We start from the raw sequence: 25,430 nt of genomic DNA on the forward strand, positions 1-25,430 counted from the left end.
TATTGTAGAAATAAAAAATATGTACCCTCGATCACGCGTCTTTCATAAACATTATGTCGTTAAAACGCTGCGTATTGTGTAACGCTGTTTTCGCAATCAACGTTTATTGACAAATTCAAGAATCTCTTGACGTAGTAAATATTGATGTAGTAAATTCATCAGATCATTACACGACATACACAAATAACAATTATTATCTAAGTTCTTGAAACCGAAATCTTTCAACTCAACCGAGAAATAACTGCATCACGGTACCTTGAATTCCAGCGAATACACCGTGTTTGAGGACATTGTCACTGCGATTTATATGTTCCGATTAAGCCTAACGAAACTCTCTCAAACTATAAAAGCTCCACGTGATCGGCAAAATTAAATAATTGAGAGCAAAAATATATGCATTTTATCACAAAAGAAAGTTCTTGTTATTACCTTCCGTACGAACGTACATAACGCTACAGTAAGATAAAACCTTGTTTATTCGTGTTCATTTATCTTACAAGAATTTTTTACTTACAATTTTTGATCTTTGCGGGAAGATTATGCGCGTAAACGATAACGGTCAGATTCAAACAATCGAATTCGAATCAGATAAAAGAAAAGTTAATTCAATACCTTCTGAAGAACCAATTTTAATATGATTATGATTAAAACCGATTTAGCTGAAAGCTTCAAGGTACGAATATATACTTATGCAACGTTAACTAAACGTGTTTCTCGAAACTTCCATTTCCGGGTGAATTTATACAGAAATTCCTTATACAACTTAATATCTAGAATCTGCGTCATAGAGAAATGTAAGAAAAATATAATCTCCTGAGACTGTTACACCAAAAGCGTAGGTATGGGCTTCTTCCCAGGCCACGCTTCTTTGGCATATTTTTTCTTTTTTGGCTCCAAAGTTCGCGTCTCGGTAGGCCCAGACATTTCCGGTACGTGCGGCGCTTCCGTTTGTATTTGCGTAGGTGTCATCTCCACCTCGGGCGCTGGATTTGGTAAAGCTATACCAAGCCGAGACGTTAGCGAAGACAACGCGCTCGAGAATGGATTCAGTGACAACGACGAGGGAGTAAACTGTTCCGGTGGCAAATCCTGATAGAGCTGGGGCGCGGTCGACGTAGGTTGAAGGTGCTTCAACGGATTGTGGTCTTCCGATAAAGAAATTAATCCTCCTTCCATACGCATTCTCTAAAATATGCAACAACGGAGAATGCATTAAAACGACGCAAATCCATAGAATTAGAATTTGTATTGTATCAGAAATGATTGCAAGTTCGTACTTTACTGGGAACGACGGTTGTCTGTACAAGATTACGAAATCTACCGACAGACGGGTCCACATCTTCTGGATTGATTACTTCTTCATCATCGTTGAAAGTAATCCCCTTCTTCTTTCGTTTCCTCGTTGGTTTATGAATTTCATCATCCGTTATACCCAACATCGATATACGTCTATTATGTGCAGTGTTAAATTCTGTTAAATTCTGTAAGACGTACCACTGTTACTGAATGTCTGATTCGAAGAGCAGATTGCATGATACGTACATCAAGTTCTGTCTCTGTTTCAGGCAAACCCAATAAACCACCAGAGTCTATGTCTTCCGACAGCTTCTCCAACTCCTCTATAATTGGTCTTGTACCTGTTTGAGGTCTTTCTCTGATTATGTAGTATCGAGTCGAAGCTCCAAAATGAAATGTACTATCAATTGGTAACTGTGTGGGTTTGTGAGGCTCTAGTCTTAAATTGCCAATGAACGTTCCATGTGCTGAAGAATTAATTGCATCGAATTAATTGTCTATCGTTTACAGAATGCCCTGTATAAGCATTAATAACTTAATAATCATGTATGCTTAAAAAAAATTGTAAAACACTTACTGCTACCCAAATCAACAAGAAACACACGATTCAGGTGTTTATGATAAACAAGAGCTGCATGTACACGGGAACAAGAGGCATGGTCTATACAAAAATCATTCAATTGTTGATTACGGCCAAACAGGTAACATTTCTTTTCATCAACCATTAGTTTCTGTAACAGAACAACAGTTCTTACATCGCAATCTCCCAAAGGTTACGCTTTATTTATTTTTCAGTGCAATTCAAGGGTGTTGTACCTGGATCAATTTGTCATTTTTTAATACATCTAGATGCAACCCAACTGGTGGTTTTCCTGCCCTAAAAAACATAACCTGTGTTATGCTATTTGATAAACACAAACTTAAAATTTCAATGCATACTATTACGATGTCACAAGCGTGTCGAAACGTTCGTCGAAGAATAAAAAAGGTTTTATTTCTCAAACGTACCAATTAGGCACCTCATAATGATTAGCCATCACCACTTTGTTAGAATTTACTATATCGAGTGGGTATACAGTGTTAAGTAGAAACAAAACACATTTGATGTCAGCGTTTCCAGAGTGTCATCTTAACCAAACGATGACAATGTTTCGCAGCGATCTTTTATAAATGTACAATTATTAATGATCCATTTGCTAATCAGCGTTTACCATTTCAACGGCGCATCCGACGAATGCATATATGCACCTAAAAATGAAATTGTTTCATGAAAAGTGTAACGCAGAATGTTATTTTGATGCCGTGTGCATATACACTCGTCAAAATTATAGATGAATAGCGTTCTACTTCTTTCTTAATTACGAGCCCTAAAAATCGAGACCCTCAAGAATCCAATGATTGCTAATAATTCGATTAAAAACTACTTTTTCCGAGAAAACGAATCAAACATGTTTCTAGTATCGTATAAAATTTAATGTATTTATATTTGATTGAATTGGACAATAAAAATATAGAACCATGCTTTACTACGGCCCTGGCAAAGTATTCCCTCCGTAGCATCGCATTTTTGAGACTTTTCAAACGTAGCATTTACACCCCTACTTTTTCAAGGCGTTACCAATTATGAGGCTACAACGAATCGCCAGCCAATCAGGACGAAGATAAAATCACTTTATTAGCTTTTAAATATTTTGCTACATCTCTCGAGTTGCGGGACGTTATAGAGGAAAAACTATACTGACCATGTTCTTATTTTACATTTTATGTTATACGAATTTTTCTCTTCTTTCTTTATGTATAAACTATCTGGTATGTCTTAGAATAAAGACAAAAGTAATGCGATGAAATACATTAATCATTATGTTCTTACTGTAAATACGAAGAATTTTATGTAAATGTTCACGCTACAGAGAGCAGCGTTCGTTCATTTCAAAATAGTACATATATGACATCTTCAGTAGCGGTCGGAAATATATATATAAAAAATAAAATTATAATTCTGGATAATCTATACTCTAAGAGACTACAAAATATATATAACAGAAATTATTTGACTAAAATATAAGAGTAGTGTTAGTATTGTTATTGTATTTTATATTGAAACGAGATTATGAACCACTGGTTTAGTAATTGTAGATGACGGCACTTTCAGCAAGTCGGTGCTGTAGCGTATGCCGTCAGTGAATTTCGTTGCATTGTATAGAACGTTTTCATAAAAGGAAAGAGATGTGTAACATTTGAGAAAAATTTCATGAAAATTTCCTTAGGATAAACAAGCTGATGGGCGTGTTTGTAAAAAATCGCACATAGTACGCTGTAGCTGGTAAAATGTCGTACAAAATCGGACAACGGGTTGAGGTCCCTGGCAAGGACTGTCAAGGAGTGATTGCTTATATTGGTCATCCAAGTTTCGCTTCGGGAAAATGGATCGGAGTTATACTGGATGAACCGAAAGGGAAAAACAACGGTACTATTAGAGGTCAATCATACTTCAAAGTACGTTTCACACTATTACTTTTAACTGACATTCTACATACAGTTGAAATGTAACTTACAATTTTCCTTTTGCAATATTTATTACACACCAGTGTCCTGAAAACCATGGAATGTTTGTACGGCAATCTCAGCTGGTTCTACTGGATGAAACAGGTAATAGGACAGAACCTGTTAGTCCATCTTCGGCGGGCAGCAGTGCCACAACTCCGGACGAGACCAGTGTTGCAAGAGCTAGAAGCCGGTTGAATAGGTATGCTTTATATTTATAGTTTCTAATCGATATATACACCAAAGTTAAACTGTATCGTGTACAGTACTTTTGTTAAAAAAAGAATTCCTATATTTTCTGTAACCGTTATTAATTTTTCATTGTCATAAATTTCATGCCCTCCTTAGTACACCTCGAAGGAATGAACCCACTGCGTAAGTGTCTACTTTATACGAATATTTTCTTAATGTTATGATTATAACAATGTAATGCTTAATGTTACTATATCCACAATAATCAATTGAAAGAAAGAATAGGTTTAATTAGGCGAGTGAATTAATAGACTGTTAAAATTCATACGCTGGTCATAAAAGAGTACGGAGAAAAACATCTCTTGCGCATGTTACCCGGCAGCAATCTGACAAGCTCTCTGGGTAAGATTTTATGTAAATCGATCGTTGAAAGATGCGTGTCTCGGCATTTTGTTTAAATGCTTCTGTGTATGCAAACAGCAACAATTGTGATCGCTTCTCTGAACTTTAATGGTTTTGTGCAACATCACAACCACGAGCTTTCTTTATTGTAGATTTACAAATAATTAACATAAGAAAAGTGTAAACGTGTACTCGTCATAATATCAAGTAATGTACAAGAAATTTTTTTATTTATGAGATGGTTACAATAAATACAGTTGAAAGTATATACATACACGTCAATGTGTTTTTGTTTATAGACAAATAACGTTAAGTATTAAGAAAAGTACAGTTAATGCATTTAGTGGTAATGTCTAAGTTGTATCATAATTTATTATTATTCTTCTAGCTTTTAAAATTTATGTAATTTAGATGCAACAAGGTGTAACTCTATAACGGCACTGATACAAAATTTTATGCTGTATCGTGTTAATGATTGTTAATGGAAATTGACGATTGCTTCTAGAAATAATTTATAGAGAGTATAATCTTTGCAGCTCACGATTATCACTGGCCGGCAGTAGAACACTTTTAAGCGCTCCGAGTACAGAAAGTTTGTCCGGATCGCAACACGAACGCAAAGATGGTGGGGAGTCACTCATACCGGCACCAACCTCCACTAAAAGAGCATCATTCATCGAGGTATTGTCTTTCTGTTCCAAAAACAATGATTTTCACGTTTGTGATTATAATAAGTTGATGTACGATTTATTTCTGTAAACACAGTCAGTGAATTATTTTGAGGATTCGACAAGGCATGAATATATGGTATAATGTTCTTAATCAAACAAAGAAATATATATACATGTGGAAAATGATTACAGTCGTTTAACAGGAAATCATTGATATATATTTTGTTATCTTCGAATCTCCAGACTGTTGGAAAGTAACTCGTAAAATTGTTATTACTTATATGTGTTCGAAGAATCTTTGATCTGTGACACATGGTAATCGTGTATAACAAGTACCTCCCAGTGCATGTGTTTCATTGCCAGAGAGATTCTTGGAACTTTTCAGCGAGATAACGAAAAAGAAAAAAATAAACTAAACTGTTAAATTTGAGAAGAAGTTAGAGAGAGATCCTTTGGCACAGAATGATTCATATGGGAATATGCACGTACGTGTTTCAGAAGTCCCCTAGCACGAGCTCGCCTCCCGGCAAAAAGCCAAAGGCCCAAGATGATCACAATAATGTAATTAATACTCATTAATTGTAATATCTAAATTTTCTCATCTGACCTTAAAACTCTCTCATACTAGTTGTTTGTCGATCATAAGCATTGTAACACATGACTTCATAACAACTAGCAGCATCATTGCACTTTGATGGGTTTTACCTGTTCTTAATGGATTATCTAATTAATTTATCCTCCACCGTATTCACCGTTGCGTTAAGCATCTGCTTTATTCATTCAGTTCTGTGATGCTTGATAGCCTGAAACTTTTTAAGAGAAAGGGGCATTCAGATACACAGTTCTTTCTCTCTCTTTCTCTCTCTCTTTTTTTTCTTTCCGTTAACAATTAGATGCTGAATTCCCCTTGCAGTTGTACTACCGAGGTGACAATAACAACTTCCACAAGAATAAGCACTTAACAGCATTGTGGTATAAAGGTGTACTACTACTTGAATCTTTTCTTTTTGTTTTTCATCACTGACCAAATATTAGATAGCCCTGGTATAAACGCAGTTAATACTTATATAAACTGTTAGGATACAATAGTTCACTTAGTTGATATTACATGCATACTGCAAATTCCAATATCATATAACACAATTCAACTCATCGACTGAATTTCCTACACTTATTAGAACTAATAGAGTATTCGGTGTAGCTTGTTGGTGTCGTTTATTACAATTAATCTCATTAATCATTTTTGAAATAGACTAATTCTACTGAATGTACATACAAAAACAACATTCTTCTAAAAACATAATATACTTTTTGTACAGGAAACACAGGGTGTTTTTTTCATTACCGCAGATACAAAATTTTGTCTTTTGGTTGCATCATTCATAAAACGTTCTGTTGGAAATACGAAATATTTTAGGATATACCTGGCTATATGCGGAAGGATTTGAAGAAGCTCTTCAACCAAATATGTTTTCTTTCAATGCGATAATTAAAAAAACACCCGGCCCTCGTTCGGCCAGATACTCATGTCTCATATGTTTTGCGATTCAGACAGGTTTTGTGGAGACTTTGAAGCCACAATTCGTACCTGGTCAGGTAATGGCAGGCTCCGCGGCAGCTGCAAATGTGGTAGAAGAGAAACTGACACATTTGCAGCTACAACAAGAGAATGAAAATCTGAAATCTCAAGTAAGATGGTTTTTATAAACGACCAGTCTCATGTTTTAAATAGAGTGGTCTGTTCAACGAATAATGTGTTGTTGAAGGTTCGTGACCTCACCGAGAAAGTGGAAACTTTGCGGGTGAAGAGAATGCAAGATAAGGAGCGAATGAAAGACTTTGAGAAAACGAAGCTCCAACTCGATCAGCTGGTGGAGTTCAAAACGAAAGTTATGGAGAGTCAAGTAGGCGGATCTAAGTATCTATTTTTAATAGATTTTTGTATACGCTTTATTAATTTTTAAAACATGACCTAAGGCCAGTCTTCAAAGAGAACTTCAGCGAGCACGCCAAGAAACGAGGGAAGCGCATGCAGCTCGAGAACAATTCCAAGAAGAAATGGCAGATCTCGCGGAAACCGTAGAAATGGCTACATTGGACAAAGAGATGGCCGAAGAAAAGGCTGAGACGTTGCAAATCGAATTGGAGCAGCTCAAGGAGAAGTTGGAAGAACAAACATTAGACTTGGAAATACTGCGGACAGAAATGTCCGAGAGAGTAAAGTATCTGACATGTATATATGTTCTTTGAAACATAGAGAGGAATATTTTTATTGGTTTGCAATAATAATTATAGGCTGCAGGAGGTGGCGCGACCACAGGAAGTACGAGCTATGAGATCAAACAATTGGAACAACAAAATAATAGATTGCGCGAAACTCTGGTTAGAATGCGTGATCTGTCTGCCCATGAGAAGCACGAGTTCCAGAAACTCCAGAAGGACTTGGATCAGAAAAAGTCCGAGATACTGGAGCTGGGACGCACAAAGGAGAAGTTATCTGCTCGAGTAGAAGAAATGGAACATCAGATAGCGGACTTGCAGGAACAGGTAGGGAATATTCTCTTCGTAATTACTTGCAAAAGATTGTACCGATGATGCAAAACACGAAACCTTTATTATCCATCAGGTGGACGCGGCGTTGGGTGCCGAAGAAATGGTTGAAGTGCTCGGTGAAAAGAAGATGGCGTTGGAAGAGAAAGTTGCGGAATTGGAAGAAGCTGTGGCGGACTTAGAAGCTCTACAGGTATCTGGAGCAACGATATTTCAAAGATCGGTAACAAACAGATTTTTACATAGATTCTTTTCAGGACATGTCCGACCAACTAGCCGAATCGTCGAAAGAATTAGAGTTGGAGCTACGAGAGGAATTGGACATGGCACTTGGATCTGCTCGGGATGCTTACCATCATCGCGACGCAGCTCTGGAGACGCTGGCAGATCGTGAGTTGACAATCACGAAATTCCGCGAGCTGACGCACCAGCTGCAAGAGCAGTGTCTGCAACTGCAACAACGAATGCAATCGACGGAGACCTCGAAGCTCGGAATGGGCGGTGCGGAACAACAATTGGCAGAGATCTTAGATTTCCAAAAGACGTTCGCCGAGACTCGTGCACAAACGAAAGCCGTCGACCTCGAGTTACGAAGACTGGAAGCTGAAGAGGCTAGAAACCACGTCGCCTATCTCTTATCTTTCATGCCACCGGCATTCTTGGCACGCGGGGGAGATCACGACGCTATCCTGACACTTCTGCTGATACCAAGAATAATCTACAAGACGGAAATAATTATATCTCAAGTCCGGGATAAATATCGATCATTGGACAAGATCGACAGAACGGCCGTAGTCAAGGGCCACTCGGTAGCACAATACACGTTCAGATCGCACCTTTGCTCGTACATGTACGCCTTGCAGACGTTCCTCGGCTGTTTCGAGTCGGCGTTGAGCGTTTGTACTCCGGACATGTTGCTCAAGGCCGGAGTAGCTTATCCGGAAATGGCCGCGCAAGAGAAGTCTTTGGACTCGTTGATAGAACTGGCAAAGAGGGATCAGCTGGACGAGAATCTGCCGATGGAGGCGATTGAGAAGTGTTGTGGATACTTCTGCACCATGTTCTCCGTTTTATTCGGCGAGACCATCAATCAAGGTCGCATGGTGGTCAACGGCACAAGAATGCTGGATAGTTGTTGTGAGGCGATCACTACTAACGCGGCAGCCATCAAGACGTTGATCCACGGAGACGGCGGCGACATAGGGCTCCTTTGCCAGCACGCGGAGACAACTTGCGAGGTGATACAGCAGCATCTGAAGTCTGCTAGGAGACGCGTGCTGACCGACCATGCTTCCGCCCTTAATTCTGCTGGGTTCAACTTGGGATTGGATAAGGATGCTAGCGAGCAGATGTTCGGTTGCTATCAGCATGCCGTGAAGATTGTGAAAACGTTCCAAACGTTGTTGAAGAACGCTGTGCAGGCGATTATATCGAACACAGATCTGGACGCAGGGCTCACCGCGGATAAATTGAAGGAGATGGCAGCGTTAGCGTGCGAGAAAGTTTACGATACAGAGGATATAGGACCTGTGGCTACTGTTAAGGCGAGCTTGACGGCAATTCAACAATTGGCGGCGAACCTAGCGCAGAAGATGGCCGAATGCGAGAACGAGTTGGCTATAAGCGGACACCTGCGACAAGCGCAAGACACCGAGAAGGAGCCTCTTATGCCTATAACCATAAGGGCGCACACAGCGCGAAAAGAGGCTGAAGAGACCAAGGTGCTTAGTAGAAAACTAGAAGCCAGAGATAGCGATATTCGCGAAGCGAAATTAGCTTTAAGGGAGAAACAAAATGAACTGTGCGAGATGATTTTGAGAAAGGACGTTGTGGAGAAGAAGCTTGCGACGCAGCAGCACGAACACGAGCTGAACGTGGAGAAGCTGAAGAGGAAGTTGGAGGAAGCTCAAAATCAATTGAAACGGAAAGAGAAAGAGTTCGAGGAGACGATGGATCATCTCCAGACGGATATCGACAGTCTAGAGACCGAGAGAGGTCAGCTTAAAGAAAAATTGAAATCTATCGGAAAGAAATCCATAATGTCTTCGTCTGGTCCCGATAATATCTCTGGAACCGGTGCAGTGACGTCAGGAATCCAATCGATGGATAATAAATTCCTAATACAAGAAATAAGCGCCCTCAAAGAAGCGCTGAACAACGAGAACCGACAGAAGAAGAAGTTCATGTCTGATGCTTTGCGCGAGAAGTTAGAACGTCTGGATCCGATAACGCCTGCACCAAAACCGGGACCTGCGGACACAAAGATACAGGAGCTGAAGAAAAAGACTAACGATCTTACCAAAGTCAGTTTCAAGATCTATAATTTCGCGATTATCTATCATCCGTGTGATTAACTTTCTCCTTTGCTTGATTAACAGGATATTAAGCAAGCTATGACGTTCCCCACTGTTCCGGATTTGAGACGCAAGAAAACGCAGGATCTGGAAGGTCCGACGTTGGAGAAGGCAATGCCAATTTATCAGTTGATGCAGCGTCAGATGATCATGAGAGAACTGAAGCAACGAGTAGATAAACTAGTTGTAAGTAATCGTTGTCCAAATATTCTGGTAGAATCGTCGATAATGTAAATAATTGTTTCCAGGGCGAGATCCGCGAGGAAATGGTAAAAAGGACAACCGGCGGAATGGCTGAAGCGAATTTCGCAGTGTTCCCAAATCGCGAGATGGCTGCGGCGATGCAAGAAAATCAGTTGTTCGCTGCGGAGATATCGATTCCTCACGATGGTCCCGAACAAATTTTCACCGTCAACGTAGGAACACAAGAACTTAGAAAAATTCATTCTTTGTTATGTTATTAATTTTCGTATTTGTATATCGCCGGCGTGTGGCGGAATATACTACCGCAGAGATGATGCTAAGTGTTCATGCGACTGTAGAATATATTGATTTGATAGACACTTTTGTTTTTGATGCTCGTTTGCACACGGACTGTGGCAGAGCAACGTATTCTGATGCACTCGCGTACACTCGGTCTATTTTATATATACGAGAAACAAACGATTGAGAGTCTATTTGTATCCGAAGAAAGGAACAAATTAAATTCTAGCGAAAACGTAACTTTGGAACGTGCAAATTTATTTATTTCCGATTGACTACAGCACGATGACTGGCGCATCGCGGCTGGTAGATTGCAGCGTTTTTTGTGGTATTATAAATTCGAATAGTTTCGTTATTACTAACAATTTGAACAGTAACCGTTAGTCGCCTTTACGGGCTTTTGTATAATATCTTTTACGAATTTGTCAAATACACGGCTTAAAAATATTTACATAAATATCCTTTACATGTACTCCCTCTTCTCGCGTGTCGAGAATACTCGTGTAGCATAGAAACTATATCATCTCTCTGGGAATTGTTATATATATAAATCATTTTGTTCATTTACTTTGAACAATTGTATTACCATCGTGTTGTAGGAAAAATGGTAATAACTTTGCGTATTGCCATTAAAAATCGACACTTAATGAAATAGAGGATATAATACAATGTTTCATTTTTATTTACAGCGATAAAAGGAGCAATAAACTGTTGACGTATTTTTCATTATTTATGAAATAACGTATGCCTTAATTACTGTCACAATTTTATTATAAATACACACATGTATATATGTATATATACACACAGACACATATACATACATGTACATATATATATATAGTATTATCTGTATATATATACATATACACATACCAGATAGTAAGTGCATATATCATTAATTATTCATTAACTTACTCGTTCACTCATTCTCGCTGCATGGTAATACACATTTTTACTCATTCGTTTTTGTGTTTCTTCGTTTCTCTCTTTTGCAATAATATTAATAATAATAATAATAATAATAAAAATAATAATAATTAACCATACATTCACTCGTTAATGATTATATCTCCTTGTTTCGATCACTGTCCAAAAACCTTCATCAAAACGATGTGTTGTCCATTCGAAATACAATATAGTAGTAAACATAAAATCCAGTCGTGCTCATCATCCTTGTATCAATAAATTCCACTAAGGCTGACCGGACGTTTCCTTTAGAATGTCTCCACGAAACAGGACAAGAGATGAGTTAACAATGACTGTGATTATACAACATTTTGGAAGTAGTGCGTGGAACATGGACGCGTGAATCTTGACGTAACTACTAGTAGTATGGTTAATGTGAACGAAAACTTTCAATGACAGAAGCGAGTTTTCATGAACTCCTCCCTAATCGGCGTACGTCACATGTGACTTTCGCATTAGACGATTCATTATACATATTTAACAATCGACCGACCGATCGATTAAGATTTTATCTTTCTTTTTTCTTTAAGTCACGCCTTATTTAACTTAACATCGAAGCAATAGCACTGGAAATACCATTGCACAGTCTCTGCCATTAAAACTATACGGAAGAAGTCTTTTGGCTGGATCCGGTTACAGTATTATTTTTCAATCGAGACACACAACCTCTTCTTATTCTCGTATTTTCTTTTTCATTTTTCACGACGACTCGGTTAGTCGTTTACGAGATAATCCTGCAATCCATCTCCAGTACAAAAAAAGTCTGTTCAATTATTATTATTATTTTGTTTTCACCATAATCGACTAAATACAGCCACAGAAAGAAAGAGAGTGAAGTAATTTATACCAGGACGAAATCATTTCGAAATTTGTTCATTTCCGTGATTGATACAGCGTATCTAAAAGTGAAGTTGCTGCCTTAAATATTAACATAGTTTAATATTAATTGTCAGTATTTATTTCCATGATACTGTAGCTTACTCACATGTACGCATGCATGCGTCTATGTATACGTTATGTATATATATTTATATAAAAAAAAAAGGTTGTTATCAGAGTCAATAATATCAAAGGGAGATCTTTGATAGTGTTGACACGGGTAGCTTATGTAAGAAAAATATTAACATTTCTCTCTCATAGATGCACACACATTCTATTTATACTATCATTGTACTGAGATTGAAACGAAAAATCGGGAAGCAACAAACTATACTTATCACTCTCAGTACAATTATTTATATAATCTCTTTCACACACGCGCATCGTCTCACTCACTCACACGTTCACGCATACTTTCCTTTCTATTTGCAGAATAGATATAAAATTTTATATAATGTACTCAATTGATTACCCCGAATATTGTTGTAGGACCGGTCAGAACAACGTTGTCTCTCTTTCTTTCTATGAAAATTATATATGTCGAATTCTCGATTAAATCACACGTTACACTGTTTATGTGTACTCCTTTACAGAGGTCTTCGGGGCATCAAAACCTTTATTTCGAATATTTTTTCAACGGTGAATTAAATAGATAATAACAAAATAAGAACAAGCCACCTCTGGCTGATCTCACTTGGATTTTTACGCCCAAAGAGGTGGATCAACCAAAACTCTAAGCACTGAGAATTGAGTACACACAAGTTTAGTTTTTCACAGTTCGGAAGTGAATTCAGAAACGTGTATATCCGTGGCATTGTTCTTTATTGTGTACGACACGCTAGTCATCGCAAAACTCCTCCTTTATTATGTATAAACTTAGAGGGTTGATTGATTTAACTCTTTGCATGGCATTTCGTACAAAGTCGTGTACCTGATCTTGGACACTATCGACTGAAAATAGGATTGATGCAACGACATATGATTATAGTCTTAACGTGCTCCTGCAACAAAATATAAATTCCATGTTAACAGAACTCATTGAGCAGATAGATTGCTATTAATATCGGCTGCATTAACTATTAATAATCCGTTAGACTTCAATGGGAACTTGTGATAATCCGTTATGAAATCATTACATAATGTGTATGTAATTTTTTTTTTAATGAGATATAATACGACGATAACTCGACTGCAGATTTTTATGCATTTACAGCACTTATGTATTTGTATCACAAGCAATTCTTTAGTCAGTGAATTAAATTTTCCCATTATTTTAGACTTGCATAAAAATCGAGTATAGCAATGGAAATTCGCATAAAGATCCGCAATCTATTGGTAACACTGTCCAACAAATTTTCACTTTCTTTTACATTTCGATGATCAATAATCGTTATTTACAATCGTTTTTCAAGCTTAAGAATTTTCTTTCCTTTAACAGTAAGGAAATATACCACACTATTTTTACATTTTTTTTTAAATTGAGGCAAAATTTAATCGGATAAAGATTAACAGAGAAAAACAACTTTTGGAATCGTGTTTGATGTATCAGAATCTCCAAGAATGACCAAACGAAACACAAAATTGTAGTTGGAGAGCATAACCAAGATTTAGTAAGCATCAAATGTATGAATAAGCACCTGGTGGATCGTTGGCCTTGGCGGGTGTCTGGCCAAGGGCTTGTCCTTGTCCTTGAGCAACCTGAGGAGCTGCAGCTGCACTTGGTCCAGTAGTGAGACTACTACTAGTTGTTGCTTTTTGTTTCAACATCGTCCAATCAAACGTGTAGTCATATTGATGGTTTAACGTACGGAAAAGTATACGGAAAAGTTGGCGAAGGTACATGTAATCTGGACTTTCTTCGAAGCGCAGACCTCGAGTGTAATTTAAATACATGGCGAACTCGGCAGGGAATCCCTACAAACGAGACATTTGAAAGAGACGATCGACCTCTCGATAGTTCATCTGATTCCAGGACGAAAACGTAAGGCGAGAAGAACGTGGAATAAAAACATACCTTACATAAAACTTCTACAGGCGTGGACATCTTTTTTTCACTGATCTTCTCGTACTTCTGCTTTTTAGTAGCAGCTTTCAGCCCTTGCCACGGCAAAGATCCACGATTGAAATACATAAGAACATAGCCAAGGGATTCCATATCGTCGCGACGGCTCTGCTCTATTCCAAGGTGTGCATTGATCGAAGCATACCTTGCAGTGCCTGTTAAATTTTTGTCTTCCCGATATATTATATGCATTCTTGTGCGACTATCTCTATATTTTTTAGCTAATCCGAAATCGATAAGAAACAGCTGAAACATTGGAATTCCTTGGTATTAGTCCTTCAGAAAGATAGAGGCTGCGACTACTAGCGTATCTTGAACAATACCTTATTACAGTGACGACCGATACCCATTAAAAAATTGTCTGGTTTGATATCTCTGTGGATAAAATGTTTGCAGTGGACATATTCAATCCTACCAATCATCTGGTCTGCCAACATTAAAACCGTTTTAATTGTGAACCTTCTCGAACAGAATGTGAAAAGGTCTTCCAAGGAGGGGCCAAGGAGGTCCATAACAAGTACATTGTATTCACGTTCTTGTCCATACCTACGTTCAACAAAAAAAAACAGCTTTTTAGGAGATCTGTACATGGTAAACGTGTAAGACTAGTCAAAAACAAATATGAAATGGAAGCCTACCAACGTATATGAGGTATTCCTACACCCCCATGTAAAATTTTGTATAACTTCGATTCGTACAGGAGCTGCGGATGTCGAGCACGCATGTTCTCCAACTTAACAGCAACTTCCTAAGAGAACATATAACGAATGTAACTCGATATGTTACAGAAGAAACAAATCATAAGGTTATTTCCATGTATTCAAAGAATTCGAGTTATTTTATTTGCAGTAATATAATATACGGATGAAGATTATATTTTTCTGCCACACATATTTTAAAAAAATGTTAAAATACTTGAATAAAAGTTATGCACACATAACTTACCTACACATAGGCATTGTCCGATATAAATAGTATAAGGAAACTACAATGTTAGCATTTCAAACATTTTTTCATTTATTACTAATCTAGTTACATACTATTATAATGGCTTTAATACTATTTTACTGCAATAAAAACTAACATGTATATGTGTACAGGGTGTTGCATTTAAGCGCGAACGATAGAATACTTCATGAAGGATTAAAGCTATTGAAAAAGTGTTTGTAATGAAGTTGCTTCGTATTAAAAGCCACATTGTATGATGTAAACGATTTTTGTGTGGGTGAACTAGTGCAGGAGATTTGGAGATCAAAATAATTTCATTTAATAGTAATAACCTGCTGTAAGATATTTGATTTGGTGATTTACAAATTAATGCTAATTAACACTTTTTACGAACAACATTCATAAACAAAGATTAACTTTCTTATGTTCATTTATTTCATACTCTTGTAGATACTTTTTCTTGATAACTCCAATTTCTCACAAGCTATCCCACCATTCACGTTTAAATGTAACACCCTGTATATAGGAGCACAAACAATGACATTTAAACAAATAATTATCTCACATCACGGAATTAGTACAATATTGTCCACACAAATCTCAACGAGAAACTTATGAAACCACGCATAAGGTAGCACAATCTCATTGTATGAATTTTTCATGCAAACAATGTCTATATATAACTGTTGCTTACAATAGAAAAATTTTAACTGTATAGACACGAATTTCGATCGCTATATAAAGATCGTTATAAACATTTCGATCGAAATATCACGGAACACGATCCGCTAACGTCTGCTATCTCGCGCGCGCATTAATGTTTAAAACAGTACATTATTTTTTTTCTGCGCAGAGGTTAACAGTATCGCGTAGAGCTCGACAAATACGATTGCACAAAGGAACCATAAAAATAATCGAACGAAATGACCGGGCGAATATTTGCAAGATTATCGGAAAATAAAGGATCTTCGGTATTTGTCGTGCGCTTTTGAACGGAAAGACAACGGATAATCTTTTGCAGGAGAACATCGTGGAAAACATATTTCGGGGGAAAGTTGAATATCATTGTCGGGGAAAAAGAACTTGTTCGTGTCACAGAGACGAACTCGGGTGAGGTGCTGGTTAAAAAGTCCGTTTCAAAGGAGAGAGAGAGAGAGAGAGAGAGAGAGAGAGAGAGAGAGAGAGAGAGAGAGAGAGAGAGAAAACGGGTAAAAACGGGAAGAGGAGGACGTGTGCTGGGACAGCTCGTCTCGGTACGCACGAAACGGTACACCTTACCTCGCCATTAGAGATGTTGATACCGAGGTATATGTCGCCGAAGGATCCCGAGCCGATCTTCCTCACCAGCCTGTACTTGCTGCCCACGATAAAGTCATTCTTTACCACTGACATCGCCAACTGCAACGACATATTACTCTTGGCTTCCTAATATCCGTCCTCCCTGGAACCGACGGCGGACCTCTGCGACTTTGGCTCACGTCGGACTCAAACCTGATTTAAAGTACTGAGCGTACCCGGTGGGACATACACGCCATTTACTGGCAAACACGAGGACGGTGTGCCTTCTCGGAGCCGTACCGATGGCCGGATCGACTTCCCGTTAGAAAATATGCATACGAAACTCCGTAGCCAAAAAGTAGCACTCTCTGGCTGGCACAACAAAACCCCACTAACACGCCGACATTTTCCCTTTCGCTAGAAACACGAGAGCGACTGACGTTGCGGAAACGATGCGTCACGGCGGGCCGCGTTCAAATCAGAGTCTTTATCCAACGATTGCCAATGATTCGCCGAGACAGATTATCGACCGAGCCACCCGGAAATCTACCACTTTAATAATCAGCAAAATTTTTTTCGGTCACGGCGGGGGTTTTTAACGTCATCGCGATATTTCGTACGAATTTAAGTGACTCGCTTGGGTTCACGGTACTAGGTTTTCCTCAGGGCCGTATCAATACTCGTTCGGGTCCGTCTCGGACAAACGATGTTTCACACGACGACGTTCGTGAGGTTCTGTCTCCGCAACGTCTCGCGACTCGGTGAGCACAGCGCCACGCTGCGGAGGGCACGGGGAAAATTGTCTTTGTTCCTGATTGGCTGACTGTTTGCTGTTAAGATGGTACTGCCGTTGCGGACAGACACGAAGACAAATGGCGTCGGGCGAGCAAGAGGACACGAGCTTCGATGGGATCGAATGTATTATAAGTGAATTTTAATCTAATCGGATAGTTTGAAATAATGGCCAAATAATTCGGAAAAGATGAGCGATACTTCACGTTCGAACTCTTTATACATATTTTGAAGTAAATGCGGTACTTTCAAGTATAATTCGTACTTACGTTCGAGCCCTTTTTAAGGATGTACTTCTGTCAGAAGTTTTCTATTCTCTGCAATTGTGTGATTTATATTTATATTACACATCGACCAATTAGCTTACCCATTTATATTTACGACTATTAAGAAATAATATTTGGTCGACAACCGTTGTCTTTAATCTATTTTCTATCTAGGGTTCGAAACCAATTTGTATGAAATGAATACATTGCAAATATAATAATTCAAAACCTACAGTTTTTGAGTGAATGGAATGAATTTGAATTTGATTCTGTTTCCCTCGCTAATCGCTTTCCTCTCTTTCTCTTGCAGGCCTGCGCACAATTGGCTGCGCAGTAAAATGGCGGGAATTAAAAATGTGACGCCAAAGAGTATGCCAAACATGACGTTGGAGAGACAGTGTAATGAAGTTTGTTGTTTCAACCTCATAATTATATAAAAAACAATTTTTGACATCGATGACTGGAATTATTCTTTTTGGAAATTAATGTCGAAGACACGGAAGTATTATTCAGATTACAGGTAAGAATTTGAATTGTTTCTTGGTTAGTTTGCGTAACATTATTATAACAGTTACTGGAAGTGTGAACTCAAATATTTGAAAAATTTAAATTCTTTCTGTGTTTGGTACTATGTAGAGCGTTCACAAATGATTCAAATAGAATATATATTTGAGTTATTCGTGGTTTGTTAGGTTATCTGAATTCGCGATTCTCGGGAGAACGAAATTTAAGTGTACATGCATGCAATGTTTGGGATATTGAAAGAAAATGAATAGAATTTCCATTTTACGCGTATGTAAGTAATTTACACTTAAAAGATATGTATATAGGTCAAACATGTCACCGCGTTTTAAGCCGTTCGTCCTTTTCTATAGATACGGCACTGCTGTACCGGAACCTTGTTCCACTTACATACTAGAAATTGATATGAAATATCTTCTGTGTATGCACGACGATTTTTGATGTTTCAAACGTTCGTTGTTCGAAATAGAGAAGTAAATTCGAATGAGAAGTAGTTTAAATTACTCACCGTTTAGGAGCGACAAGAAAAATTCGTGTATGGCAGTTTACAATTTTCTACAGTCTGCAGCGACATCTGCAATAGTTGTGTATGGCCACTGTGGTGTGGCGAAAAATACACGTTAGTTACCTTTTTTTACGATCATTTTGTAGTCAGTTCGTTCCATTTAATTGTAAATAATCGATGGCAATTCCTTTAAGAAACTTAGTATGGTTATCGTCGCTGTCAACATTTAGAAAACGTATTTGTGTGAATATAAGTAGTGGTAATAAACGATTCATCATGACGAGCTCCAGAAGACTCGAAAAGGTTTTGGAAGATCTTCAAAAGAATCCTTATTTCGACAAGTATGCGGAAAAGATAGCAAAATTTCAGAAGACCAGTCCCGATGAGTTTTTGCAACGAATCGAGAACGAGGAGAAGAAACTGCAAGAGAAGAAAGGTACATAACCTATACTCGTGCATTCAGCGATTAAACAATGATAAATGTTGAATGAAAGTTGAGTCAATTGTTTAATTTTATGGTTGTAAAATGACTACTGTTTTCTTTTATGTAACTGTCACGATGTAGCATGTATTTATTTTTTTCGTTACACATGTGTAGATCATACGTAGGCGTTAGCATTTGATCTCAAACGAAAAAGTATATTAGAATTAAGTTCAAATTAATCATATGCGTTGAATTATTCCATTGAAGCTAAACAAGAACAACAGTATAAGTTTTATCAGAGCCAAGCGAAACCACAATTGGGTCAAAAGAACCAGCCTAAGCAAGTGCAATTGAACAGTATAATGAAGTTGGATATGATTCAGGACAAATCCAAGGAAGAGATCATGGACATATGGAAAGATTATCATAAACAAAAGGATTGTATATCTGGTGTGCTAACGCCAGAGCAATTTGATAAAATGTTTGAACTTGGAAAACAGTATCCCACATTTTTACTACCACTGCCCAGAGAACACGGATATGAATTTATCGTTATGCAGTTTTATGGAACTGAGATCCATATGACGCCGCTGTTATGGTACCAGGCACACAAGGAAAATGCGCCAGAGTGTTTATCCATGGTATATTACACAGAGCTCAAAGAGACTAAAGGCATTGTGCTGATGAGGGGTGAATTCGATACAAAATGTATTGGTGTACAGGAAGCTCAATGCTTGGCGAACGAATTGCAATTGTATTACAGCACAGATAATCCTGACAGACTACGCTTGTTAGATGCATTCACCCGTAAACCTGATGAGTTTAAGCACATGGATCTCATTGCACAGTTGGAGACTATACAATTAGAACTGAAGGCTAACTGAACATTTATGTGTACAAATTGTAATTATGTTTCATTTGGTATAGACACTAAATGGAATCTGTATATAGATAAAAATAAATGACTAAAAAATGAAAAATCTTACTTATTTAAAACTGTGTCTTTCATGCTTCTCGCGCATTATGTACTCGTATTTGAAATAATTCTAATGATAGGTCGATTTGAATTACAGTTTCAGTCCGCTGGGCAAGGTCTCCTAGTCGCCAATATTTAAGGACGTTTTCTCTTTTCGAAACGAAAGCGCAACCATTGTGGATTCATATCAGAAAGAATCATTTTTGCAATGATGCGGCTAGAAACGTGTATATTACTACGCCCATATTTTACGTTAACGCTGGTAGGCAATTTTTAGAATGCAGAGTTAAATGATTTCACGCCGAACTTCTTGTTGATCATACTTTTTTTGTTTCTATATCTTTAGGGCCACACGTCGGACACCTTTACACGGCAGTTTTGGCAGACAGTATAGCTAGATTTAACTCTATGCTAGGACACTCTGTAGTTCTGTGCACAGGTACTGACGAACATGGCACTAAAGTTGAGAAAGCTGCAAACAAGGCAGCCACGCCGACGTCTCTATATTGTACTGACATTTCACAGCAATTCCAAAGAATGTGCGACACGTTCGATGTGAAATATTCACGGTTTATTAGGACAACCGAGCAGCAACACGTGGCAGCCGTTCATCACTTCTGGGTTGTTAAATTAATAGATTCAAACTACTCTTAGGTTTATTGTAAACGCACGTATGGAAACAGCAACAAAAACTTTCAGAATCGTTTAGACGAGAAGGGATACGTTTACATGGATAAATATTCCGGCTGGTACAGCGTGTCGGATGAAGCATTTATCTCGGACACGGATTTGATAGAACAAAAGGATAAAGTTGGAAATGTCGTTCGTTTAACCGCGGACTCGGGGAACTCCGTGGAGTGGACGGAAGAATGCACATATAAATTTCGTCTGACCAGTTTCCAAGACGATTTGCGATATTGGCTGAAAAATGGTATATCCACGTACAACTTGATTGAGTTACTGAATCTGCTTTTTATTGAAGAATACTCGTCGTTTTAATATACAAAACTGTATTCAGAAAATACAGTACAACCGGCGATATACCATAAGATTTTGCTTAACTGGATCGATGAAGGTCTACAAGACTTAAGTATTTCTAGACCTATCGGCAGAGTGCCGTGGGCCATTCCCACGCCTTCGGACAAGACCCACACGGTGTACGTGTGGCTGGACGCGTTGGTCAATTATTTGACTTCGATAGGATACCCGGACAGCTCTTTCCAACAATTTTGGCCGGCGACTGTTCAAGTAAATATTCCGTGCGAGGCAGTACAGTGTTCGTTCCGAGTATGCGAAAGACATATGCACTGGAAATGCTAAGATATACATAATACTAGGTTTTAATAATTCCTCGTGGATATGCATCTTTACAGTGCGATTGTAAAGATGCCTTCGTGAGGAATTATTCAAGAAATTTATTTCTTTGGGTATATATTATAAGAAAAATGGCTAAAAATTTGGATCGACACATCCTCGTTATTTTTATAAAGTAATGTAAAATAGTCACTTTCAGTATTTCGTAAACCCGATGTTAATCATGGTAGCGGGGCATGTTAGAAGAAAACATATTTTTTACAGTCCCGGAGCGAATACTGTCTTCGTATTTGAAATGCCGATGAGATGATAGAACGTCTATGAACGTAGGTTGTAGGAAAGGACATATTGAAGTTTCACGGCGTGTATTGGCCAGCGTTTCTGATGGCTGTCGGTCTCGAGCCGCCGAAGAGACTGCTGTGTCACGGGCATTGGACCGTCGACGATCAGAAAATGTCAAAGTCTAAGGGGAACGTGATTTCGCCATTCGACGCGATGCTCAAATTCACGGCGGAAGGTCTGCGGTACTTCCTGTTGCGGCAGGCAGTTCCGCATTCGGATGCAAGTAAGGCAGAGAACACGTATGATACAGCGCATTATGTACATACCACACTGTCCTACAAATTTTACCTTGCTTTCCAGTAGACGATTCGTGTAGACTTTGTGGCAGTCTGTAAGATTCGTCTACCGGTTATCGAAACGGAAAATTGGCGTTGGACAGCGTTGCTCGAGACATATTGACTGAAAGATGCCATCGTTCAGCTCTACTTGATTCTCGTTTTTACAGACTACAACGCACGGAAAATTCAGAACATAGTAAACGCTGAGCTTGCCAATACGTTCGGAAATCTATTGAACCGATGTCTGGGCAAGCAGATCAACCCTCGCAGAGTGATACCCAACCCGTCGAGCTACGTGGAGACTCTGAGGAGTGACGTGGCCCTCGAGAACATAAAGCTTTTGGAGGAGATAGGCTCGAGTGCCAAGCAGTATTACGAGGAACACCATTTGCACCACGTGGTGGACGCCGTGATGAGTATGTTGCACGCTTCCAATAGGATGTTCGACGAGCACCAGCCGTGGCGGTTGTGCAAGGACTCGTCCGAGAACTCTGTCAAGGAGCTGGAGGCCGTGCTGTCTCTCTCGTTGGAGAGCGTGCGGGTCGCCGCACTGATACTGTACCCGATCATACCGACGTCGTCCTCGAATCTGTTGGACTCGCTCGAGGTCCCCGTTGCGAGACGTACGTGGCAAGACACGAAACCGCTTCATCTGACCAATTGCTTTGACAGTGGGCAACGACGCACCGTGCCGCAGGACGTGTTCTTGTTCAAGAGAATATTAAAAAATTAACCACACGCACTCGCCGGACTGAAACGCTGGATAATCGTGAGATCGGTGCAGGATGATTTTGAAGGTAGCAGTAATAAAACGTTTCAAATGTAACACTCGCGTGGAAGTCCTTATGCTAATATATTTACAGAGAACGGTCATTCAAATGTATCATCAGTGTACATCAACATCGTGCACGTGTCACTCCGACAAGGGAGACTTTGTCCAATCTTCTTGCCTTTTCTAATTTATTACAGATACAAGAGACGTCACAGGGTGCGGTATTGAAAGTGTAAGCACCCATTTATATTCGTTATTTTTGCTTCTATGGAAAAATGTTCGGGATAAGGGTATGCTATTCTGAGTGGCATGGCCATTTTTTAAGAGAATTCAAGGTTACCAATATTTAAAAAAATAGAAACTAGTAGATTTCTAAATGTAGTAGAAATTCGTTTTAAGCGTTTTGTTCCCGAAAGCAAAAATAACGGGGATATGCAGGATGTGCCAAATAAAGTGTTACGAGCTGTTTTCTTAGCTTTCTTACACGATCAAGAAATGGTTTAATTATATGTTATTCAGTTGTCACTTCTATCTAGTTAGAAAAAATGGTGGGTCTCCTTGCCTCTACAGTAGTTAAAGGTTAGCTACTTGCGCCATTTATTCAAAGAAAATGAAGTCGATATTTTCATTATATTTGAAGAAGAGAACCTGTGTCGCTTTGTTTGGCACATCCTGTACGTGTTTCGATATAAACGCCGCAGCCTGAATATTCTTTGCTCGTTCATCTCGCTCTCTCTAGTCGGAATACAGTGCACCTCGCTTCGCTGATATAAGTTAGATGCGTGGAAGAGGCTCGCCGCGATTTTCTTCGCGAGGATTACCTTGTTCGTTCGGATACGCGAGACGCAGATTCGAGTTTAGATTCGACGGGTCCGTTTTTGTTTCGCGACAATTATTCGCGACGCGTTAGCACCTAAACGAAGCATCGCTTGGAACGCATAAAATTACACGCGAGACGGATCTCGTCTCTACCCCTCGTCTTGGTGTCGCCCCCGTCAAATATAGAAAAATAAATAAATGACTATTTACAAGATGGAAAATGAATCTGTGCGGGTTCCACCGCGATCCTACCACTAATAAGCTACGATTTTTTTTATCGACAGACGTCACTATTTTTTTTTTAGTGCTTCGCGTAACATCCAGCTTTTTTTTTGTTTACGATCGTAGATACACGCTCTATATCAACATGATTTTTGTTTAATTACAATTGCTTTACGAGAACGTACGTTTCTAAAGATACCACGCTCGAATTTCCTCCCTACCAAACGAGCCCCCGTGTTTTTGTTTTTCTTTTATCGGAATTTCAACGTCCTCTCCAGTCCGCGCTTATATCCATTTATATTTTGTTTTCTTATATCGTGGGTGGATTATGTCTCGTGGATATGTTTTGAACTACCTTTTGGTGATTGTCTTTCATTGTTCTCTTTCTTTTTTTCTTTCTTCTCTCTCTCTCTCTCTCTCTCTCTCTCTCTCTCTCTTTCTCTCTCTTTTTCTCTTCTTCTGTTCTGTTTTTCTCTCCCCCCAATAATCTACCACCGTCCAGTGTCGTCGTGTTCCGCTTCCGTTCGCCGTTTCCGCTTAAAAAATACCCAGTAAAAAAATCGAGAATTCTTTGCGCCGTGGCCGTCGTCCTCGCGTTCTGTGTCATGACTCGCGCCAGTTCGTTTTCGCTGCCGAAACGGAGAGATCGATCGCGTCGAACTTTTCCTAATTGGTTCAGAAACAGAAAGAGAGAAAAATGTCGAGTAAATCGATTCTACGACACGACAGCTCTACCCACACGATCAACCGTAAACGAGAACACGTTGGTCGCGCTATTGTTGCATCGGAGCAGGCACGGGGCCGCTGCGAGTTACCACGTGGGCCACTGCTCCGGCTCCGGGGCTCCTCCGGGAGCAAACAGCTCATGCCTACTACACTCTCTACGCACAGCGTGAGCAAGATCGCATTATCCTAGCCTCTTCTTCCCCCGACGCCGGTTTTTTGTCCGGGTTTCTAAGAGCTCGTTCGAGTATTCGGAAAAGTTCAACAACGTTCCCCGCGTTTCGACGAATCATAGCAAATCTTCGAATGTCTCGTTCGATCGATTAAAACGACAAACGTTGTTCGTTTGTTGGCGTGTCCGGTGTCTCTTAGATTTGACCTGTTAACAGGAAGACGAGTTCACTCGTTATTACTATGGCGTTTCCCAAGAACCATTTCGCGCGAGTGTCTTCTTAAGGAAGATTAGAATTCTAGCTAAGATCTAATTCTACCGGAGTTATATTCTGTAGCACTGTGAAGACTTGAACTAGCTTCTTTCCACGGTGGCTGTGTGTACATGCGGGTTGGGGACAGGGAGATATGTTCGCGGTCGAGAAACCATCCGGTTAACAGATCAAGCACGAACGAATCACGTTCACGCGTTCCAGGAATTTATGAGATCACGGGAGGATGGCGTTTGCCATTGTTACACGATTTGTTCAATGCCATTCCACCAGTCGAATCGATCACTTCTCGCCGTAAATGCCGGAGTGGATTTTGTGCAAAATGCAACACCGTGTTCGTTTGTAAAACACGGACCTCCGACAATTCCAATGCTTGCCCGGTCTCGCAAAAATAGGGGATTCTA

At 39.2% G+C, this 25,430-nt stretch overlaps 5 protein-coding genes across 15 annotated transcripts in view; 2 read left to right on the forward strand and 3 right to left on the reverse strand.

Moving 5' to 3' along the window:
• Positions 1-458: 458 nt before the first annotated feature.
• Nipp1 (nuclear inhibitor of protein phosphatase 1) lies at positions 459-3,973 on the reverse strand. 3 transcript variants are annotated; one of them, XM_076794792.1, is made up of 7 exons: positions 3,852-3,973; positions 2,305-2,544; positions 2,113-2,173; positions 1,874-2,027; positions 1,543-1,763; positions 1,278-1,481; positions 459-1,185 (listed from the first exon to the last, which is right to left on the reverse strand). In XM_076794792.1, exons 2-7 carry the CDS (start codon positions 2,331-2,333, stop codon positions 823-825), a joined length of 1,032 nt encoding a protein of 343 aa, XP_076650907.1. In that variant the 5' UTR covers positions 2,334-2,544; positions 3,852-3,973; the 3' UTR covers positions 459-822. The 3 variants fall into 3 exon arrangements, with proteins under 3 accessions (XP_076650907.1, XP_076650906.1, XP_076650905.1); XM_076794791.1 differs by lacking the exon at positions 3,852-3,973 and adding an exon at positions 2,644-2,787; XM_076794790.1 differs by lacking the exon at positions 3,852-3,973 and adding an exon at positions 2,611-2,787.
• Dctn1-p150 (dynactin subunit 1) lies at positions 3,321-10,939 on the forward strand. Of its 5 annotated transcripts, XM_076794753.1 has the most exons (14): positions 3,321-3,792; positions 3,885-4,042; positions 4,189-4,215; positions 4,375-4,434; positions 4,971-5,115; positions 5,604-5,666; positions 6,657-6,794; positions 6,872-7,009; positions 7,083-7,322; positions 7,401-7,652; positions 7,732-7,848; positions 7,913-9,958; positions 10,034-10,195; positions 10,258-10,939. In XM_076794753.1, exons 1-14 carry the CDS (start codon positions 3,625-3,627, stop codon positions 10,471-10,473), a joined length of 3,930 nt encoding a protein of 1,309 aa, XP_076650868.1. In that variant the 5' UTR covers positions 3,321-3,624; the 3' UTR covers positions 10,474-10,939. The 5 variants fall into 5 exon arrangements, with proteins under 5 accessions (XP_076650868.1, XP_076650869.1, XP_076650870.1 ...); XM_076794754.1 differs by lacking the exon at positions 4,375-4,434 and having other exon boundaries at positions 3,322-3,792; XM_076794755.1 differs by lacking the exon at positions 5,604-5,666 and having other exon boundaries at positions 3,323-3,792.
• A 212-nt stretch (positions 10,940-11,151) lies between these two features.
• LOC143357996 (casein kinase I) lies at positions 11,152-18,786 on the reverse strand. 2 transcript variants are annotated; one of them, XM_076794789.1, is made up of 7 exons: positions 18,717-18,786; positions 16,629-16,748; positions 15,041-15,150; positions 14,726-14,948; positions 14,355-14,648; positions 13,978-14,254; positions 11,152-13,341 (listed from the first exon to the last, which is right to left on the reverse strand). In XM_076794789.1, exons 2-7 carry the CDS (start codon positions 16,740-16,742, stop codon positions 13,331-13,333), a joined length of 1,029 nt encoding a protein of 342 aa, XP_076650904.1. In that variant the 5' UTR covers positions 16,743-16,748; positions 18,717-18,786; the 3' UTR covers positions 11,152-13,330. The 2 variants fall into 2 exon arrangements, with proteins under 2 accessions (XP_076650904.1, XP_076650903.1); XM_076794788.1 differs by lacking the exon at positions 18,717-18,786 and having other exon boundaries at positions 16,629-17,375.
• A 95-nt stretch (positions 18,787-18,881) lies between these two features.
• Metrs-m (Methionyl-tRNA synthetase, mitochondrial) lies at positions 18,882-23,859 on the forward strand. Of its 3 annotated transcripts, XR_013082914.1 has the most exons (8): positions 18,882-19,149; positions 20,211-20,375; positions 20,460-20,734; positions 20,813-21,044; positions 21,132-21,361; positions 21,758-21,992; positions 22,215-22,844; positions 22,911-23,859. XR_013082914.1 is itself a non-coding variant. In XM_076794765.1 (7 exons), the coding sequence occupies exons 1-7, from the start codon at positions 18,891-18,893 to the stop codon at positions 22,778-22,780; spliced, it is 1,962 nt and encodes a 653-aa protein (XP_076650880.1). In that variant the 5' UTR covers positions 18,882-18,890; the 3' UTR covers positions 22,781-23,859. The 3 variants fall into 3 exon arrangements, 2 of the variants coding, with proteins under 2 accessions (XP_076650880.1, XP_076650882.1); XM_076794765.1 differs by having other exon boundaries at positions 22,215-23,859; XM_076794767.1 differs by lacking the exon at positions 18,882-19,149 and adding an exon at positions 19,891-20,040 and having other exon boundaries at positions 22,215-23,859.
• Positions 23,860-24,312: 453 nt separating this feature from the next.
• Positions 24,313-25,430, reverse strand: part of Dop1 (dopamine receptor, D1) — a 72,497-nt gene continuing 71,379 nt past the window's right edge. For both annotated transcript variants that reach the window (XM_076794782.1, XM_076794781.1), the window contains one exon: positions 24,313-24,962. In XM_076794782.1, coding sequence (XP_076650897.1) covers positions 24,873-24,962 — 90 coding nt within the window. In that variant the 3' untranslated portion in view covers positions 24,313-24,872. The remainder of the gene's footprint in view (positions 24,963-25,430) is intronic.

This window comes from Halictus rubicundus, chromosome 10 (assembly GCF_050948215.1).
Source record: "Halictus rubicundus isolate RS-2024b chromosome 10, iyHalRubi1_principal, whole genome shotgun sequence".
NCBI lineage: Eukaryota > Metazoa > Arthropoda > Insecta > Hymenoptera > Halictidae > Halictus > Halictus rubicundus.

Coding starts and splice junctions, on each gene's coding strand:
- Nipp1 (XM_076794792.1), bottom strand. CDS start 2,333: ATGGCTAATCATTATGAGGTGCCTAATTG. Junction 2,028..2,112: donor AAAATGACAAATTGATCCAG/GTACAACACCCT, acceptor GTTCTGTTACAG/AAACTAATGGTTGATGAAAA. Junction 1,186..1,277: donor CAACCGTCGTTCCCAGTAAA/GTACGAACTTGC, acceptor TGCATATTTTAG/AGAATGCGTATGGAAGGAGG.
- Metrs-m (XM_076794765.1), top strand. CDS start 18,891: ATGGCAATTCCTTTAAGAAACTTAGTATGGTTATCGTCGCTGTCAACA. Junction 20,376..20,459: donor CATATTTTACGTTAACGCTG/GTAGGCAATTTT, acceptor CTATATCTTTAG/GGCCACACGTCGGACACCTT. Junction 21,993..22,214: donor AGTTCCGCATTCGGATGCAA/GTAAGGCAGAGA, acceptor TCGTTTTTACAG/ACTACAACGCACGGAAAATT.
- LOC143357996 (XM_076794788.1), bottom strand. CDS start 16,760: ATGTCGTTGCAGTTGGCGATGTCAGTGGTAAAGAATGACTTTATCGTG. Junction 15,151..16,628: donor TCAACATCTCTAATGGCGAG/GTAAGGTGTACC, acceptor ATGTTCTCTTAG/GAAGTTGCTGTTAAGTTGGA. Junction 14,255..14,354: donor CTGTAGAAGTTTTATGTAAG/GTATGTTTTTAT, acceptor TCTCGTTTGTAG/GGATTCCCTGCCGAGTTCGC.
- Dctn1-p150 (XM_076794753.1), top strand. CDS start 3,625: ATGTCGTACAAAATCGGACAACGGGTTGAGGTCCCTGGCAAGGACTGT. Junction 4,216..4,374: donor CGAAGGAATGAACCCACTGC/GTAAGTGTCTAC, acceptor TGGTCATAAAAG/AGTACGGAGAAAAACATCTC. Junction 5,116..5,603: donor AAAGAGCATCATTCATCGAG/GTATTGTCTTTC, acceptor TACGTGTTTCAG/AAGTCCCCTAGCACGAGCTC.